General features: G+C 34.4%; 1 protein-coding gene across 1 annotated transcript; it reads left to right on the plus strand.

The window, feature by feature from the left end:
- Window positions 1-7,408: 7,408 nt before the first annotated feature.
- LOC112740747 (phosphoinositide phosphatase SAC3) lies at window positions 7,409-16,542 on the plus strand. The gene is made up of 16 exons (XM_025789345.3): window positions 7,409-8,308; window positions 9,039-9,243; window positions 9,328-9,493; window positions 9,917-10,139; window positions 10,283-10,359; window positions 10,703-10,890; window positions 11,011-11,108; window positions 11,384-11,517; window positions 11,632-11,760; window positions 11,996-12,359; window positions 12,959-13,080; window positions 13,562-13,660; window positions 14,286-14,477; window positions 14,941-15,117; window positions 15,378-15,486; window positions 15,781-16,542. Exons 1-16 carry the CDS (start codon window positions 8,183-8,185, stop codon window positions 15,907-15,909), a joined length of 2,538 nt encoding a protein of 845 aa, XP_025645130.1. The 5' UTR covers window positions 7,409-8,182; the 3' UTR covers window positions 15,910-16,542.
- Window positions 16,543-16,784: the final 242 nt, after the last annotated feature.

Consider the following 16,784-nt stretch of genomic DNA (forward strand, 5'->3'; position numbering starts at 1 on the left):
ATTGAACAGAGTAACAACCAACTTCAAAGCTCTAGTTACAATATCAACTTAACTGAATGAAATAAGAAAAGAACGAAGTTTATTAATTTAGAAAGTACTTATTTGTGTCCAAGCTTTATATTTATATCTCTTCCCGCTTTTTATTTTTTGTATATCTATTGTTTCAAGCCATTTCATCACGAATATTCCATAATCATAGCTAAGCAAGAATTGAGTATAATACGATCAATAGTATATAAAATAAAATACATTAAAAATAGCACTATAGAAGAGAAAGATTCTTACTTTGTACGTTGACTATTCAATTGGATATACTCTCCTTCCTCTCCTAGTCCATCCTCCATTAAGGGTTCCGCCCCAGCATACACCCTCATCTGAGAAATTATTAAACCCTGAAAGAGACCAAAAAAGTAAATAAACAGAACCAACAATAGTCAACCAAACTCCTCTCATGTACAGAATAATTTGAATAATTTACAAAAAAATAACTTACAACAAATTTGTTCAGTTCCTTTCTCGAATTAGGTATATCTTCTAGCTTCTTGTTGATAGGGTCAAGGACATAGAACTTCTTTTTGTTTACATCAGCAATCCACAACCACCAATGCCCTCCATTGCAAATTGGAACAAATAGCTGAAATTTTGGAAAATTATAGAATATTTCAGTCGAAACAATAGCAAACAAGAGAATTATCAAAGAATTTTTAGAAATTACAACTTACAAATGGATGCGATACAAGTTTCCTTTTGTCAAGAAACTGGCGGTGGTGGGCATACTGCTCAATATCAAACATGTAGGCTTTGTTTGTCCTCTTATCAGTGTACTCCACGCCATATGTTCCCAACATAAAATTCTGCAAAATGAACATCAGTTAAATTACATTTCCACCGAACCGAACACAAATCATATGCTGAATAAAACGTGAAAAATATTCAATCATCAAGAGAAAAGTTTTCTTAATACAAAAGAACTCAACAGAAGACATAAGAATCAGGTGAACCAATATTTACATTCTGTCCGAGCCGAAAAGTAATCAGCAGTGAATAGGAAATTTAGCTTACCACAATATCCTGCGGCACAATGTATATTTGTTTCTGATACTGCTTCATTTTTATTTCGTTGAGAATAATGCTGTGTATACTAACCACCTACAGGATGAAAATTTATGAGATATACTATATAAGAGTGTTTAAAAAAATCATTAATGTTAATGCAATTGGAAAAGAATTTACCACGGCATGCACATCTTCTTTGGGCATTAGAGACATGAAATATTCTCTTAGTCCCTCGTAGAGTCCCTCATGTTTCAAGACAAATACTGTTTCATATTTATTGGTACCGTCTTTTGTCTTTTTTACATGTGTCATCCAATGATAACACTTTTTGATCAGCTCGTTTGTGATTTTTGTCTTTTTCTGCGGGGTTTTGTAAACTTGAGCCGCTGTTAAGGTTGATTCTGAAGATGTTCCTTTATCAAATTTTAATGTTGCTGCCACTCCAGCATCTACCACCATCTCTGCCAGGATTTCAAGCTGTGAATCACTCTCTTTAGAGGGCTGAGTTGGTTGAGATGCTGGTGGACTTATCCCAAGGCTAAAGGAAGTCCTTTCATCTTCCCTTTCCTTAGGTTGAGCAGCACTGCAGGATGATAGATATTTAACAATGATATTAAACAAAAATGATATTTAATCACTATAGTGAACCGAAATCCAAACAAATAGTGAACCCAAATCCAAACTTACAGTGAACCGAAATTATATTAAACAAAAATGATATTAAAGAAAAGCAAGTAACATACCTGTCAAATGATGACAAGATTAGAGTTTCTTTTTCTGATTGCCATGCCACTTGAGGTTCTTGTGATTGTTCTTCATCAGAAACTTGATAGACATTGGCATCCTTGAAAAACTCTTCAATAACAGAGCTTGTAAAAGACCCTGTAAAAGCCTGCTTTTTGGATTATAGAAGGCAGCTATAAGAAACAGAAGAGAGTCCAAAGACAACAACACATTGAATTCATTTCTGGTTTCAACCGAACCATAATTAAACCATGTATAAGCAGTAAACATTATCGATATTTATATAAGCAGTAAAACTTACACATCAACAGGTGCTTCTTGTTTGGATTGTTGCGCTGTTGGTTCTTTGCAGGGCTGTTCCAGAGGTCTGCTTCATCAATAGAAAAATTTAATAACCCAGCTAGAAAACAATTGATACAGTTGGATCCCTTCACTATCTTAACTGAAAAAAATCTATAAAATTTAGAAATGGATAATAAAAAAAATGCAAATCTTCCTATATCCATGTAGATGATACCTGAATGAGCTAAAATTCTCGTATCAAAACTCTTGTTTTTTTAGTTAGTATTAAGTCTGACGAGAATAATATTCTACAACCAGCAATTCGTTGATTTTCAAACCAACCCATTGGTTCGGAGCTTTAGCGGGTCTATTGATCGAAATCAATCGTTTTTTTCCAGATGCATTGATATTCCCCTTTTTTTAATTATAGTTACTGTCGCAGGAAGCGGTGAAGAGGATTCGAATTCTAAAAAAAAAATGTAAACATTTCTATAATTATCCCAAACTATTATCATATTTAACAATGATATTTAACAGAAATTACTCTAATCATTATAGTGAACCGAAAACCAAAGTTATACTGAACCAAAATCCAAACTTACAGTGAACCGAAATTATATTAAACAAAAGTGATATTAAAGAATTTAATGCTTACACATTAATAGGTGCTTCTTGTTCTGATTATTGTTGTACCGGTGGTTCTTGGGCTTGTTGCTGTTGTTCTTTTGCAGGGCTGTTGCATTAAATAGAAAACAGTTCAATAACAACCATTAAAATTAATAAAAAGAATTTTTATGTGAAATTTACTTTTCATTAGAAACTTCATACACATAGTCATCTTTGAATAAGTCTTCAATTACAGAAATCGTAAGAGATACTGTAATACCCTGCTTTTCAGCTTCTTGAGGGCAGCTGTAATAAGCAAAAGAGAGTCCAAAGACAAGAACACATTGAATTCATTTCTGTTTTCAACTGAACCATAATTAAACCATTTATAAGCAGTAAACATTGAACAAGATTCATGTGGTGAATAAATATTTATTAACTTACTCATTATTAGAAGTTTGTTGTGTTTCCTCTTGTGGAAGCACATAGATGAAGTCATCCTTCATCAACTCTTCCTGAACTGAACTTGGAAGAGACAATGCAAGAGGAGGTCTAAGAAATGTAAATAAAAATAAAGTTAATGTTGAATAATTATAATTTGTTTTGAAAAATAGGAATTTGCGCATTGAAAAACTCACACATCCAAAGGTTCAGAACGAGTTTGTTATTGAAACTCAACGATTTATATTTCAGATTCAGGTGTAGGTCTAGTGACATTTAAACACAATTTTCTTGTGATTAATTAAACAAAAATTATTAACTAAATCTAAAAGAGTAACATAAATATTTTTAACTTACACTCGTGGAGTTTTAGACGTCTTTCTTGGGAAGATTTTCTTTTTTCTAAAAATTTGACCGGGCTGTCCGGGTATTTTTCCTAAAAAAATAACAAATTAAAATTAGAAACCAAGATTAAAAGCAGAGGTCTAGAAAGATATTAAATTTATTTTTGGGCAACCATCGAATCGAAAATACAATATGTAGTGAACCAATTTACCTGATATTGCTCGCAGCATTTACAGAAGGTGTAGAGCTTCCTTGAGTCTGTAAGACTTGCTCACTATCCATATTTATAGTCGGCACCCTAAGCAATATAAATAAATATTAGTAATTGAATATAGAGGAATTAGAAAAGGTTGTAGCAAAAGTAAGCAAAGTAAGAAAAAGAATTATGGAATAATAAACTGAATCTTACGTCTGAGAGAAATCATTTTGTGTCTGTGGAGAGTCAAACTGATCCGGAGCAATGTTTGTTGACTGAGCTCCATTATTTCTTTTCTTTGATCTTTTTTTCCTTATCATCTCTAATGCTCGTTTTCTTTTTTCGGCAGCATTGTCTTTTGCTTGTTCAGTTCTGAAAGTTCATAAAATAAGTATCAAGGAACCTAAAATGTAAGTATCAGTAAAAGAAAATATGATTTGAGAAACCTACTCCTTGTCAGGTTAGGTTAGTGTTTTTGCTACCCTTTCTAGTTGTTTTCTTCTTTTTATTATGGGTGTTTTCTCAATTTCATTTTCTCTGTAAAACATATAAACATATTGAATTTATACCAGAGACAAGACACTAACAATGAAGTCAACCAAACCCACAGATACCACCGAACTGAAATAAATGAAATTGCTAAACCGAAACTTAGAAGCCCACTGAACCGAAAATAAATATATATGCAATCAACAAAACGTCTCACAGAAATTATGCAATACTTATTCGTTTTCAGATTCGCTTGTGCTCTCTGAATCTATAGGCACAGGCTTTGTTTTTTTAGTTTGTTTCTTAACCACCTTCAATGGTTGTTTTCTTTTCTTTGTTGTAGTTTTTTTATTTCTTCTTCTCTGTAATATATAAGAATAAGCGCATAAGAACAAATTTAAGCAAATACAAATTAAATAAAATTGATATGAAAATTAAACTTACTGGCTTTCGGATTCAGATTCGAAAAGTCTTTCTTCTTATGAAGAAGAATCTGTCTCAACAATTTTCTTTTTTATTTTCTTTCCTTTTTTTTGTCCAAGTTACTTGTTTTTGTTTTTTCTTTCTTTTTTTGCTTTCTGTACAGAAGTCCCTAAAACAAAAATAAGGTCTCAATTATGTAATCATCAAAATAACAAATTAACAATCCGGTGAACCGAATGAAATAATCATACCGAATCGAAAAATATTCAAATGGTGAATAGTACATGACAACTATTTATTCATCAAGAAAAATGTTTCTTAATGCAGAAACATTCAAATGAACAAACTAACAATTGCAAGTAGGACAAATAATTTAATTATAACCTAAAAGCATTTCAAAGCAAATTTTTCGGGGGATTTTAGTAGAGTATTTATCAATGGTTGTGTTGTTTCGGATGAAATCCGTTCAATAATCATTTTCCTTGTCCCATAGGTCACCCATGGTGCAGGGGGAGCATCAGGTGCAAACAGGCGGGAGAACTTTGTTTCATGGAAGTATATCAACATTAATACAAAAACACAGCCATCAATAGACTGTTTATTCCCCCTCTCTCTTGTTTTCAACTCCTTTCATTAAGAAGTTGAGAACATGCTTTGCCCAATCCCATTTTCTAATGTTGTCCACATGAAAAATCGGTGGCTTATGGATTGGGGAGGCCACACTTACTGTTGTGGGGAGCAAGAAGAACTTTTGTATGAAGACAACAAAAGTCCTCTTAAATTTTTTTCGGTTCTCCTCCCTTCTACACTCATATCCAGCACATTCCTTGTCTGCTGGATTCAGCTTGTTGTAATCAACCTTTTCAGGAAAAAAATTTTCTACAATATTTTAATAGCAAAAATCAGACAAAAACGGTCAGTTTAATTTTTCAGACACCAATGAACTGAAAATAAGCAGTAAGTGAAAAATGTATTACCTCCGTTGGTTATGCCGAGGGCAGCTGCTACTTTTCGAGGAGTTATGTATATTGTCCCCTGTAGAATTTTCACGTATCCTCTCTCTTCATCAAACTAATCAAGCAATTCTATCAATAGTGTATTAGAGACGTTCATTTTTGGCACATGTGCCAGGGCACCAAATCCCATTTCTTCCACAATATCTTTCTTTTCTTGACTCATTTTCCTGTACACTGTTGCTATTGTCTTTGGCGTCTACAATAGTGAGTTTTCTGCAAGTTTTGAAACAGAATGTGAGGATATATTTATAATACAAAATAGATATTATTCAAATAAAAGTGGATAAATATATTTAATCTACTTACGTTATAATGTGTCTTCTCCTTCATTGTTGCCATTTTTTTGTTGTGTTTTGCTGTAATAAAAAAATTTTGGTCAATATTTCATTCAATATATCAACAAGCACAAGCATGTATATGTTAAACAAGTCAATTAAAATGCCACAACCCACTGAACCGAAAATGAACCGAAAATTGTTCACTCGCAGAACCAAAATTACAAAGGCTACCGAACCAAAAAATGTTCATGTGGTTAATAAATGATGATCAACTTTCAATCAACAGGATATTATTACAGTAGTATGGCTTATCAAAGTGAAAGAGTTGTCTCTAATGTGAATTGTCCTAAACAAAACTCATTCAATACATCAACAACCACAAGCATGTGTATGTTAAACAAGTCAATTAAAATGCCACAACCCACCGAACCGAAAATCCTTCATGCACAAAACCAAAATCACAAAGGGTACCGAACCGAAATATGTATATAATTATTCACACAAATAAGAACAACCACATATATCTTAATCAAATATAATGAAACAATTTTACAGTAGTATGGCTTATCAAAGTGAAAGATTTGTCTCTAGTGTCAATTGTCCTAAACAAAACTCATTTAATACATCAACAACCACAAGCATGTATATCTTAATCAAGTTAATTAATATGCCACAAGCCATCGAACCGAAAATCCTTCATGCACAGAATCAAAATCACAAAGGCCACTGAACCGAAAAACGTTCATGTGGTTAATAAATCATTATCAAATTTCAATCAACAAGAATAGTGTTCTTCAATGCAAAAGAAGCACTGAAGATAGTAACAGAGCTCTAGTTAAACTATCCACACCAATAAGAACAAGCACATACATTTTAAAGCCCTAGTTATATTGTAAAAATCATTCACAATAGTTCAATCTACTAAACGAAGCAAATCAAATCAGTAAAACTAAAATGAAACTAGGCGAAACGCGACATTGCAAGATTTTAAATGAACAGTAGTTTTCTCATACCTTTTGTAGTATTTGTTGCTCTTTTTGTTTATTTCGCTTGCCAAATCTTCTTCCGATTCCTTTGCAGTAGTGGTTTCCGCAAAGAATGTGATTGAAGTTTGAGTGATGTTCAGAGAGATTCGAAGAGAATGAGTGTTTTGGTGTATTGGTTTCTTGTTGAAAATGTAACGTTCTTTCATAGTGAAGCGCGAATGGAAAACGAGAGGTTTTTTTGTGTCTAGCACATGTTTTTCACTCTCCATTTAATGCGCCTAAATCAATTTGGGCTTGGGGCAACTTGGTTATATGGTTATATGGATGTGTAGTAAGCCTGTTAAAATCAAATTCTTATTAATCAAGTAGGTTAGTCTAGTAATTAGCTCACTAGTTTGTTTAAGTGTTGGGGTTCGAATTCTGATGGCTAACAATAAACTTTTCAATAGAGTTTGGATTCGATAGATTAGTTCTTGATATGTTGAGTGGAGAAATACCATAAAAAAAATAAATATAAATATAAATTATATATATTCGATGTGATGTAGTTTTAAACTTTTAATTGTTGCTCACATCTGCCACTTTTCCACTATCGTTCGGAAGAAAGATAAAATTATTTTTTAAAGAAAAAACTAGAATAAAAAATAGAAAATAAAAAACATTGAATCAATAATTAGAAGCTCTTGTTTCTGCACCCGTGGTTTTCAACTTTTTGTTCTGGAACCTCCGAAATCTTCTCCTTTTTCCAGTTTTCTAACCCAGTTTTCTGTGCTTGATCTTCTCCTCGTATCTTGTTTTCCCTTTCTAAAAAGATTCCATAATTAAAATACCCACATGCTGTTTCCGCTCTACCCTAAGGTACAAAGGCATATTCCAACTCAATAATAGCAGACATATAGAGATATAGATATAGAAAAAGAAAATAAAAATTCAATTTTTTGTTTCTGGGTTGTCAATTTTTTGATCTGGGTGTATTGAAGCTCAAGTGAGGAATACTGGGTCGTTATTGGGTTATAGGAGATAGGTGGGTGTAACTGCAAGGCGGTGGGATTGGTGGTTCTGGTGGTGGAGCTGAAATTATGATGGAAGATTAATGATTTCGAATCTGTGTTTGACAAATAATACTGTATCTGAAGCAAGCAACCTAGAGTTCAGGATATGGTTTTGTGTTCTGCAATGCGGCGATTCTGAATTCTGGTAAAAAAAAAAGAGTCTTTTTTTCTTCTTCGTTTTTTTGGTGGCACTGTTTGCATGCCATTTTGATAGTTTCCCTGAGCCTGAGGCTCGGGGGAGGGATCTGAAACTGAGATAGAAAGAGTCATGGCGTCTTCAGAGAATGAGCCTTCTCCTCACTCTCCTCCTCCTCCTTCTCCTCCTGCCTCTGAAGAAGTTAGTCTTCCTTCGCACGTTTGTATGCAGAAATTCAGGCTCTACGAGACTCGATCGGTAATCTCCCTTTTCTTATTTCTTTCATATGTTTTGCTTAATTTTATTCTAGTTTGGTATCTGCTATTGTTGTAGTAAGATCTCTTTGAATTCCTCATGTGATTTGTACCGCATCGTTGAAAATTTTGTGTAATTTTTATTTCACTTCAGGTCAAAGATTTTATCAGTGTACTGATTTCTGATTCATATTCATATAAAGTTATGACATGCAAGTGAAAAGGGATTTTTACAGTTTTTATGTATTTATAAGCTTTTGTAGTTATACGGCACTCGTCATCTTGCAACTGGCTATTAGTACTGATATTGCAGTGTTGAATGTTTTTGGATGAAGCATGAAACCAGCTGAGCATTGAAAACATCTGATTTTGCATGGTAGACTGCAATATGCATGTTGAACTTTCAAACATTTGGTATTTTGCACCATAGAGAGTACTCATAGAGTTTATAACCTCGTTCAGCGTTGTCTTTCTGAAATGTTATTTTTTGTCTTGTCGTTTGAGATTATATTGATGCTTCCTAGTCATTTTTAACCTCGAAGTATTATGTATCTTTTGCCTAAACTCATCTTTTTAAAGTGAGCCTCATTTCAAGCTTTAGATGCTTCGCAGTATGAACTGTTTGGAAGAAATAGTGGGCTATAAGATTGGAAACTTTGTTGAGGTTGCAGTTCTTATTGTCCACTCCTTTTCTTTGAAACGTTTTTACCTTTTGAATTTGTTTTGTGCCACAGAACTTTTATATGATAGGAAGGGACAAGAGCAGGACATATTGGAGAGTGTTAAAGATTGATCGCCTAGATCCTTGTGAGCTAAACTTGCGGGAAGATTCAACCACATACACAGAAAGTGAATGTTCTGATCTGTTGCGCCGGATACATGAGGGTAACAAGGCCACGGGTGGCCTGAAATTTGTTACAACTTGTTATGGAATTGTTGGTATGTAGATCCATAACGTCTTCCGCGCATGCTGACAAATTATTAGCACTTATCATAATATGTTATTCTGCTTCTATGCTTTAGGGTTCATCAAATTTCTGGGACCTTACTACATGCTGCTTATAACGAAAAGAAGGCAAATTGGTGCAATCTGTGGTCACACAGTATATGCTGTCTCAAAGACTGAGATGATTCCGCTGCCTAATTCTTTGGTTCGGCCTGATATCATCAATTCTAAACACGAAAACAGGTCTTTACAATTCCACATGCTATCAAACTAAGTCTCTTTCTTTTTTCTTCTTTTTTCTAATTTTACTTTCGTCTTTAGTTATCCTGCTGATTATATCCCTCTGTCCGATGTTTACACTATTTTTATTCTCCTCTGTTCATATTTCTTTTAATTTGAACAGAACCTCATGTAAAAATTTCTTGATACATTCTTCCTATTTTATCCAAATATATAAAAAATAACTTATAAAACAGTGGCACAGATTTGTTGAGGAGAAATTATTTTGATTGGGAATTTGTCAATGATGAAATAGGACATGATTGTGTTGTGCTAGGTGTTTTTATTTTTCTCTTGTGCCATCATTGAATTTAAACGCAGCATTTTTGCCTCATTTTCTGTTCACATTTTTTATTACTTATATGATTTTTCTCATTGGTATTTTAGATACAAGAAGCTGCTGTGCACAGTCGACCTTACAAAGGATTTCTTTTTCAGCTACTCATATCACATTATGCGTAGTCTTCAAAGAAACATGTGTGATAATGAGACAGGCCATGTCCTTTATGAGACCATGTTTGTGTGGAATGAATTCTTGACACGAGGAATTAGGAATCACCTCCAGAATACTCTTTGGACAGTTGCTCTAGTTTATGGCTATTTTAAACAGGTGAGATGAACGACACTTTAAAAATCCATTGAATACTGTTAAGCTAGTTGAGTAATCTTGTTAAATATTTGGTGGCTTTACAATTTGCCGAATCCCTGCTATGCCGAAGTAACATTATGGTACTTAACTTGTGGCTTTGCTAGGACACACTAACGATATCTGGGCAGGATTTCATACTCACACTTATTGCAAGGCGATCACGTCATTATGCTGGAACTAGGTCTGTAGTCTTCATTGTGTTATCTTTATCCTTTTAAACACTGTAACTTGTTACAACGTGATCATGTATATTCTGTGGTTGGTTATAGTGTTATACATCTGATTCTATAAAATATAGTATGAAACCTTCACAGTATATGAGTTGCCTTTCTCATGATTTGGTCACTATGCCTTTGAAGTTGGAATGTGTAATGGGTACTAGATATGAAATGATACATGAAATGTTCTTTACTTTTGCTTGTGATGCAATCATAAAAATTTGAAGGATGGGTATGGCTGCAAGTGTTCAAGTTCAAATGATACATGCAAATTCATGGCTTTATTTATATATTTTTATTTTGCAGATATTTAAGGCGAGGTGTGAATGAGAATGGTAGAGTTGCTAATGATGTTGAGACAGAACAAATCGTATTTGAAGATGTTCCAGAAGGTCTACCCATCCAAATAAGTTCTGTTGTTCAGAACCGTGGTTCGATCCCTCTTTTCTGGTCGCAGGAAACTTCACGTCTAAATATTAAACCAGATATTATATGTATGTATTCCAATTTCATGAATATGGCAATACTTGCAAAGATATCTTTTCCCCCATAACTTCTTTCCTTTCACGTGTTAATGTCCTTATGTTTGCTAATAAATGCATTCTTCCCACCAGTGTCAAAGAAGGATCAGAATTATCAAGCCACCAGACTTCATTTTGAAAATCTTATGAAAAGATATGGAAATCCCATAATAATTTTAAATTTAATAAAGGTAATTTCCCATAATCCTCCCTATATATTACATGTCATCATATAATCTAATTATCTCAATTTTAGATTTTCTTGCATCTTGGTTGCGATGATACATTGATGTTATATCTGGTAATGTCTTGACTAGCTTTATGTTATAATAATATTTTCTAAAACTCAGAACATTAAATACTAAAATGACAGTAGAAGTTCTGCCGATGGGCTTGGTGTCTTATATTTGACTCATTTACGTTTTATGAGCTTTTTGAGGAGATTAATGATATGCTTTTACAACAGACGCACGAGAAGAAGCCTCGTGAATCCATACTTCGCTCCGAGTTTGCTAATGCAATAGATTTCATTAATAAAGATTTATCTGAGGAGGACAGGCTTAGGTTCCTTCACTGGGATCTGCACAAACATTTTCAAAGGTTGGTGTCTTTCATCTTACCCTTTGATGCAAACTGCATTGTTTGTTCTGAGTAAGCTTATTCAAAAGTGCCTCTTTTATTTTTTCTCTCTTCTTTTGGGGAAAAAACTTCCAGCAAAGCTACAAATGTGTTGGTGCTTTTGGGCAAAGTGGCTTCATATGCCTTGACATTAACTGGTTTTTTCTACTGCCAAGTACCACCAACATTGAGGTCAGAAGATTATCTCAAATGGCCGTGTACTGAGTAAGTTTTGCATTTCATTACAAATTTTCAATTACCTTTTCAACATTGTTTAGATTTGTTCTGTGTACTTGTGTAGTGGCTTGAGATAAAACATAAGAAAAGTTATTTACACTTTTTCACAGAACAAACAAAGCAATGTTAACTAAAAAAGCAATAAATCCTTTGTGGAGAGTTGGAATACTGGAAATTGTTTCACTGGCTTTTCATGTGAACTGATGTTAAGTTTGGCTTCCAGTAATGTCGATAAGGAAAGCTTGTCACCTGCTGGACATGTTGGTGATGAAAACGAGGATGCTAATAATTTAGAGAGGAAACCTAGTGGACGAGATAATGATGCTGATGGAAATAATTCTATCAAACCACCCATGTTGCAGAGGGGTGTGCTCAGGACCAATTGCATAGACTGCTTAGATCGCACAAATGTTGCTCAGTATGCATATGGGTTGGCCGCACTTGGCCGCCAGCTCCATGCTTTGGGAGTTATAGAACACCCAAGGATTGACATCAATGATCCCGTAGCTGATGATCTTATGGGGTTTTATGAGCGGATGGGTGATACACTTGCACATCAGTATGGTGGTTCTGCTGCACACAATAAGGTGATTTGTAGTTGCAATTTCAGTCTGCAGTTCAGAGCTCAACCTTGTGAATTGATGTTTTTGCTACATCAATTTGTGGCCTTCTAAATTATTCTTTGCAGTAGATGAGATAACCATCAACCTACTTGAACTTTTTTATTGGGTGGGGAATTTTTTTGTTGGGGGGGGGGGGTTAAAGAAAGGAGACTTCTTTAATAATCATCCTCAGCAATTTTAGGGATAAACCAGAGACAGATAATAGCAATTGGATGCTATACAACTGTCTTGTTAGCTTTGTTGTATTTCATGTGTCGTTTTTAGCGAACATTGATAAATTTGGCATGATGAATACAACTAATTGATGTTATGCATAATGCAGAGTTGAATCATATTTGCATTTGTGAGAATGGAGTTACCTTGCTGATAGGCTGATCAACATTTAGCTCTTTTTTTATTTCTTTCCCGATATATTCCGCTTTATCATTAAATGGGCGGAATGAAAGTTGTCATTGGATTGTATATAAAAATTATTTTATTGAATTGATATGTAGTATGGTGTAACATAACAGTTCAGCAGCCTTGTCTGATGGTTTTTTCTTTTAACTAATGTTTCTACGTAGATATTTTCGGAGAGGAGAGGCCAATGGAGAGCTGCAATACAGTCACAGGAGTTCTTCAGGACTCTTCAACGCTATTACAGCAATGCATATATGGATGCTGAGAAACAAGATGCAATTAATGTGTATGGACTGCAATAATGCATTTTCTTATCTTTCATGTGCTTCCAAGTTACATTTGCAGGGGTTGACTTGTATCTATTAATCATAGAAATGTAGAATCCTGCTTATCCAGTTTGTTTGTTGCTTGTGTGTTCTGTTTCTACCCTCCCTTCTTTTTTGGAAGAATCTTATAGTATGCTTTTGATTGGGATATGAATATATTTCTTTTCATGTAAAGAAGGTTTGATAATACAGGAAAAGGTAAATAAGAATTCTGCTAGTACACTGTAAAATAAATTAACAAAACATTGTTGATGGACTGAACTCTCCAATCTCCCTGCATTTCTTGCTTTTGTCTCAAATAATAGCAGGTTTTTGTCTGTCTATTTTTGGCAGTTGATGCCTTTGTTATATATTTCCTGTTAGTAAAGATCTTTCTGTGATCTTCAATGATTACTCTTTTATACAATCATGAGGTGATTCTTTCCTACCTAATTTGCACAGATTCTTGGGAGATTTAGAGCCACATGGTAAACCTGCTCTATGGGAGTTGGGTGCAGATCAGCACTTTGATGCAGGGAGATATCGAGATGATGATGCAAGGTATCTGAACGCTATTTATGTAGAAGATACCTTTGTTGCATAATATTCCTTGAATCAGTTTTGTGTAAAGGTTTCTACTCTTTAGAACTTAAGCTGTTCGCCATCTCCTTCCTTATAGTATTGCATGATCTATGAAACTCACCCCTAAAGATAACAAAACCTAAAACTAAATTCTAGTTTAAAAAACTTGGGGTTAAATTGTTGCATTTAGGAGATATTAGGGAAAAAAATAGACATATGATATACAGCCAGTAGTGGTGATCTTTTATAACAGCCAGTGTAAAATAGTAGTAGTAATAGATCTAGGCATAAATATCTGAAGTAAATCAAATAACCAGAAATAAGAAAGACGTTGAAATAAATGACATATATGCAGAACATTTGATTAGTATTTGCCCTTTTGATCCTTACAGTACTATGGTCATGTGGGATCATCAAAAGCACAAGTGTCAAGTTTGATATAATATACAACGAACAAGTCTAGAGAGTATCAGAAATGAGTTTATAGATACCACATTCATAATAATTACAACCTTGCTGCAAAACGTCCTGATAACATGCAGCTATTCCATTAAAAATATCTGCTGTTAACCCTTTGTGGTAACTCTGAAATTTTGTTTCTTAGGTCAATTATGAAGAGATCCTTCTCAGACGGAAACATTCTTCGTGATACTTCTACACCTATGTCAGCCCCGGATGCCAAGGATGAACAATTCTCAAATGCAAGCATGCCAGACCGATCTGGAGAAGCAAGCAAGCCCTTTTGCGAGTCATCTCCTGATATATCTACTACTGAGAGTGACATGTCATTTTCAAGGTTTTTATTCTGTCTCCATGCCAATTTGAGTTTCAATCTGTTTCATACAGGAGATAGTTTGTCAGCATCCCATTTTATGCATCTTCTCTCTTTTGTACTGTGATCATGATTCGTGAGAGAATTTAGCAATCTTTCTGTTTGAGAACATCCAATCTTTCTGTTCGAGAACATCTGTATAGTAACTAACATAATAAATACACTTGAACCTGCATAAACCGGAAGATGGAAGAAGTTTATTCCATTCAAAACATTCTTCTCAAACTTTTAGCCTCTGATGTGTTTGAACATTGGAATGCCAATTAAGAGAGTGCAATTTCTAATTTGAAATCTAAACTTTGTTAATAGGCTCCCACCATGCTGATATTAGTTGGAAACTTATGTTGGGATTTTGCCAGTTGCTGTTTCTTTGTCCATACAAGTTCACGTGATGATATGCAATTTTTTAATTCTTTTCCCAATGTAGGTATACTCCCTCAATGCCTCGGAGACAGCTTTTTGGAGACATGCAACGAGAACGCTTCCATGAAAGTGACCATATTTACTATTCTGATCACGGGGATTCTTTCAGCTGCTCCAACTTTGTTGACTTGGATTGGCTATCTTCTTCTGGGAATTCATGTGAAGATGAGCTATATGACAGGTGACACTTTCTAACATTATGTCATTATGTATTCCTTCCATCAAGAATGTTGTATTGCGGGAAAGAATATAAGAGCACAATGGGGTATGGTTAGATTTTATAAATTTTATAGTGAAGTATCTCTCACTGAGTATATGGGGGTGCTAGTAACTCCTGATTTCTGATCATCTCCAAAATTTGTTGTATTTCTTTCCTTCCTTCTAGAGATATATTCTCATTTTAACAAAAAACAGTTGTGTTTATCTTTCAACTGAAAGCAGGTCATCAATTACCAACTCTCCAGTTACCGGGCTTTCTTCAGAAAATATTACCAATGGAATGGTAGAAGCTGCTCCATCCACTAGTGATTTGGCCAGTTCCAGCCTCAAGGTTTTTACTACCCTTCTGATTATACTATAATATTAGATTCCACTAAAATGCAATGTATCTAGTTCTTGTAGCATGGATCTTGTTTAAACCCAGCAGGCACTTGCCTTTTATAAAAACGAAGGATTTATCCTGTTTGGGAAGGAAACTAAAACAGACCAAGTAAAAAATCAATCCCGTTCTTGGACCAGTAGGAGTATACCGATTAAAAATGATCATAGTAGGTGTCACCATATGTCAAGTGTGTGACATTCCTGAGGGAATACGAGTAATAATTCTGTGAAATATAATTATCAGGGAAGGGAACGAGCTGAATCAGAGTTATCTTGTGGTAATGCACAAAGTGATGCCAAGTCCAACGTGCCGGATGAATTCCCTGACACTTTTGTTGAATGGGTAACTTATGGTCAGACACTTTGCCATTGAGAACATCTGCAAGCAAGCAATGATAGTAATGAACATCTTTCCCATTGAGTTGGCGTCCTCTGCTTGATTAGAAGAACACTAGAAAGATCTCAATGATAAGGAAAAGGACTACATTTGAGTAGGCTTCTCTGTAAGATGCTAAGGAAGAATCCTGGGGCCTTTCTTGGTAGTGACATGCAGCATTAGTTGGTGCAAAATCTCCATCAAATCCCAAGAAGCATAGCAAAAAAGAGTACATAGCAAACGGTTGTAAAAATTCTTCTAAGTTTTCCCGCTCTTATCTCCTTTATTGATGATGTTGTTTCCCTGCAGCTGGCTGTATTTCTTAACCCTTTTCACCAGTTAAAATATGATAGTAGGTGCACTTGTACATATCGTTACCCTGTCTAGTGGGACCTCCACTTCTTAGAAATGCAGTTAATTGATTCTTTTTAATAACTTACTGCAATGTATAATTCATGAGAACACTGTTATTTGGGCTTAGTACCAATAGTAGTGTTTTTCTGTTTTGCGGTTCTTAGGAAAAGCAATAAATTTCCTGTAAACTCCAAATTACCCAATGCTACTTTTTTCTATGATACTGATCATTTTGTAAACTACTGAAAAGCCTAACTTATTTAGTTTCATTGCAAACTGGTTCAGTTTCTAGTTGGATCACAACACGAGCACTATCACATCAAGTACTTGTTTCATGATTAATGTTTTTTGAGTTGGTGCTCAAAAGATTCAGGTGTCAACAAAAATGTGCTTTTAACATTAAATGTTGGTCTGGCTAATGGGATAGTTGATCTGGCCAACTGTTTTAGTCTTTCATTATTTGTGTTATTTTTAATTAATTTTAACAATGTACAAGCTGGAAATACAAAACCCCCAAT

This window comes from Arachis hypogaea, chromosome 14 (genome assembly GCF_003086295.3).
Source record: "Arachis hypogaea cultivar Tifrunner chromosome 14, arahy.Tifrunner.gnm2.J5K5, whole genome shotgun sequence".
Lineage (NCBI taxonomy): Eukaryota > Viridiplantae > Streptophyta > Magnoliopsida > Fabales > Fabaceae > Arachis > Arachis hypogaea.

Excerpts from the sequence above, each read along its gene's own strand:
- LOC112740747 (XM_025789345.3), top strand. The coding sequence starts at position 8,183 with ATGGCGTCTTCAGAGAATGAGCCTTCTCCTCACTCTCCTCCTCCTCCT. Across the intron at positions 11,518-11,631 it reads CTGCACAAACATTTTCAAAG|CAAAGCTACAAATGTGTTGG; the intron begins GTTGGTGTCTTT and ends AAAAACTTCCAG. Across the intron at positions 13,081-13,561 it reads AAACAAGATGCAATTAATGT|ATTCTTGGGAGATTTAGAGC; the intron begins GTATGGACTGCA and ends TAATTTGCACAG.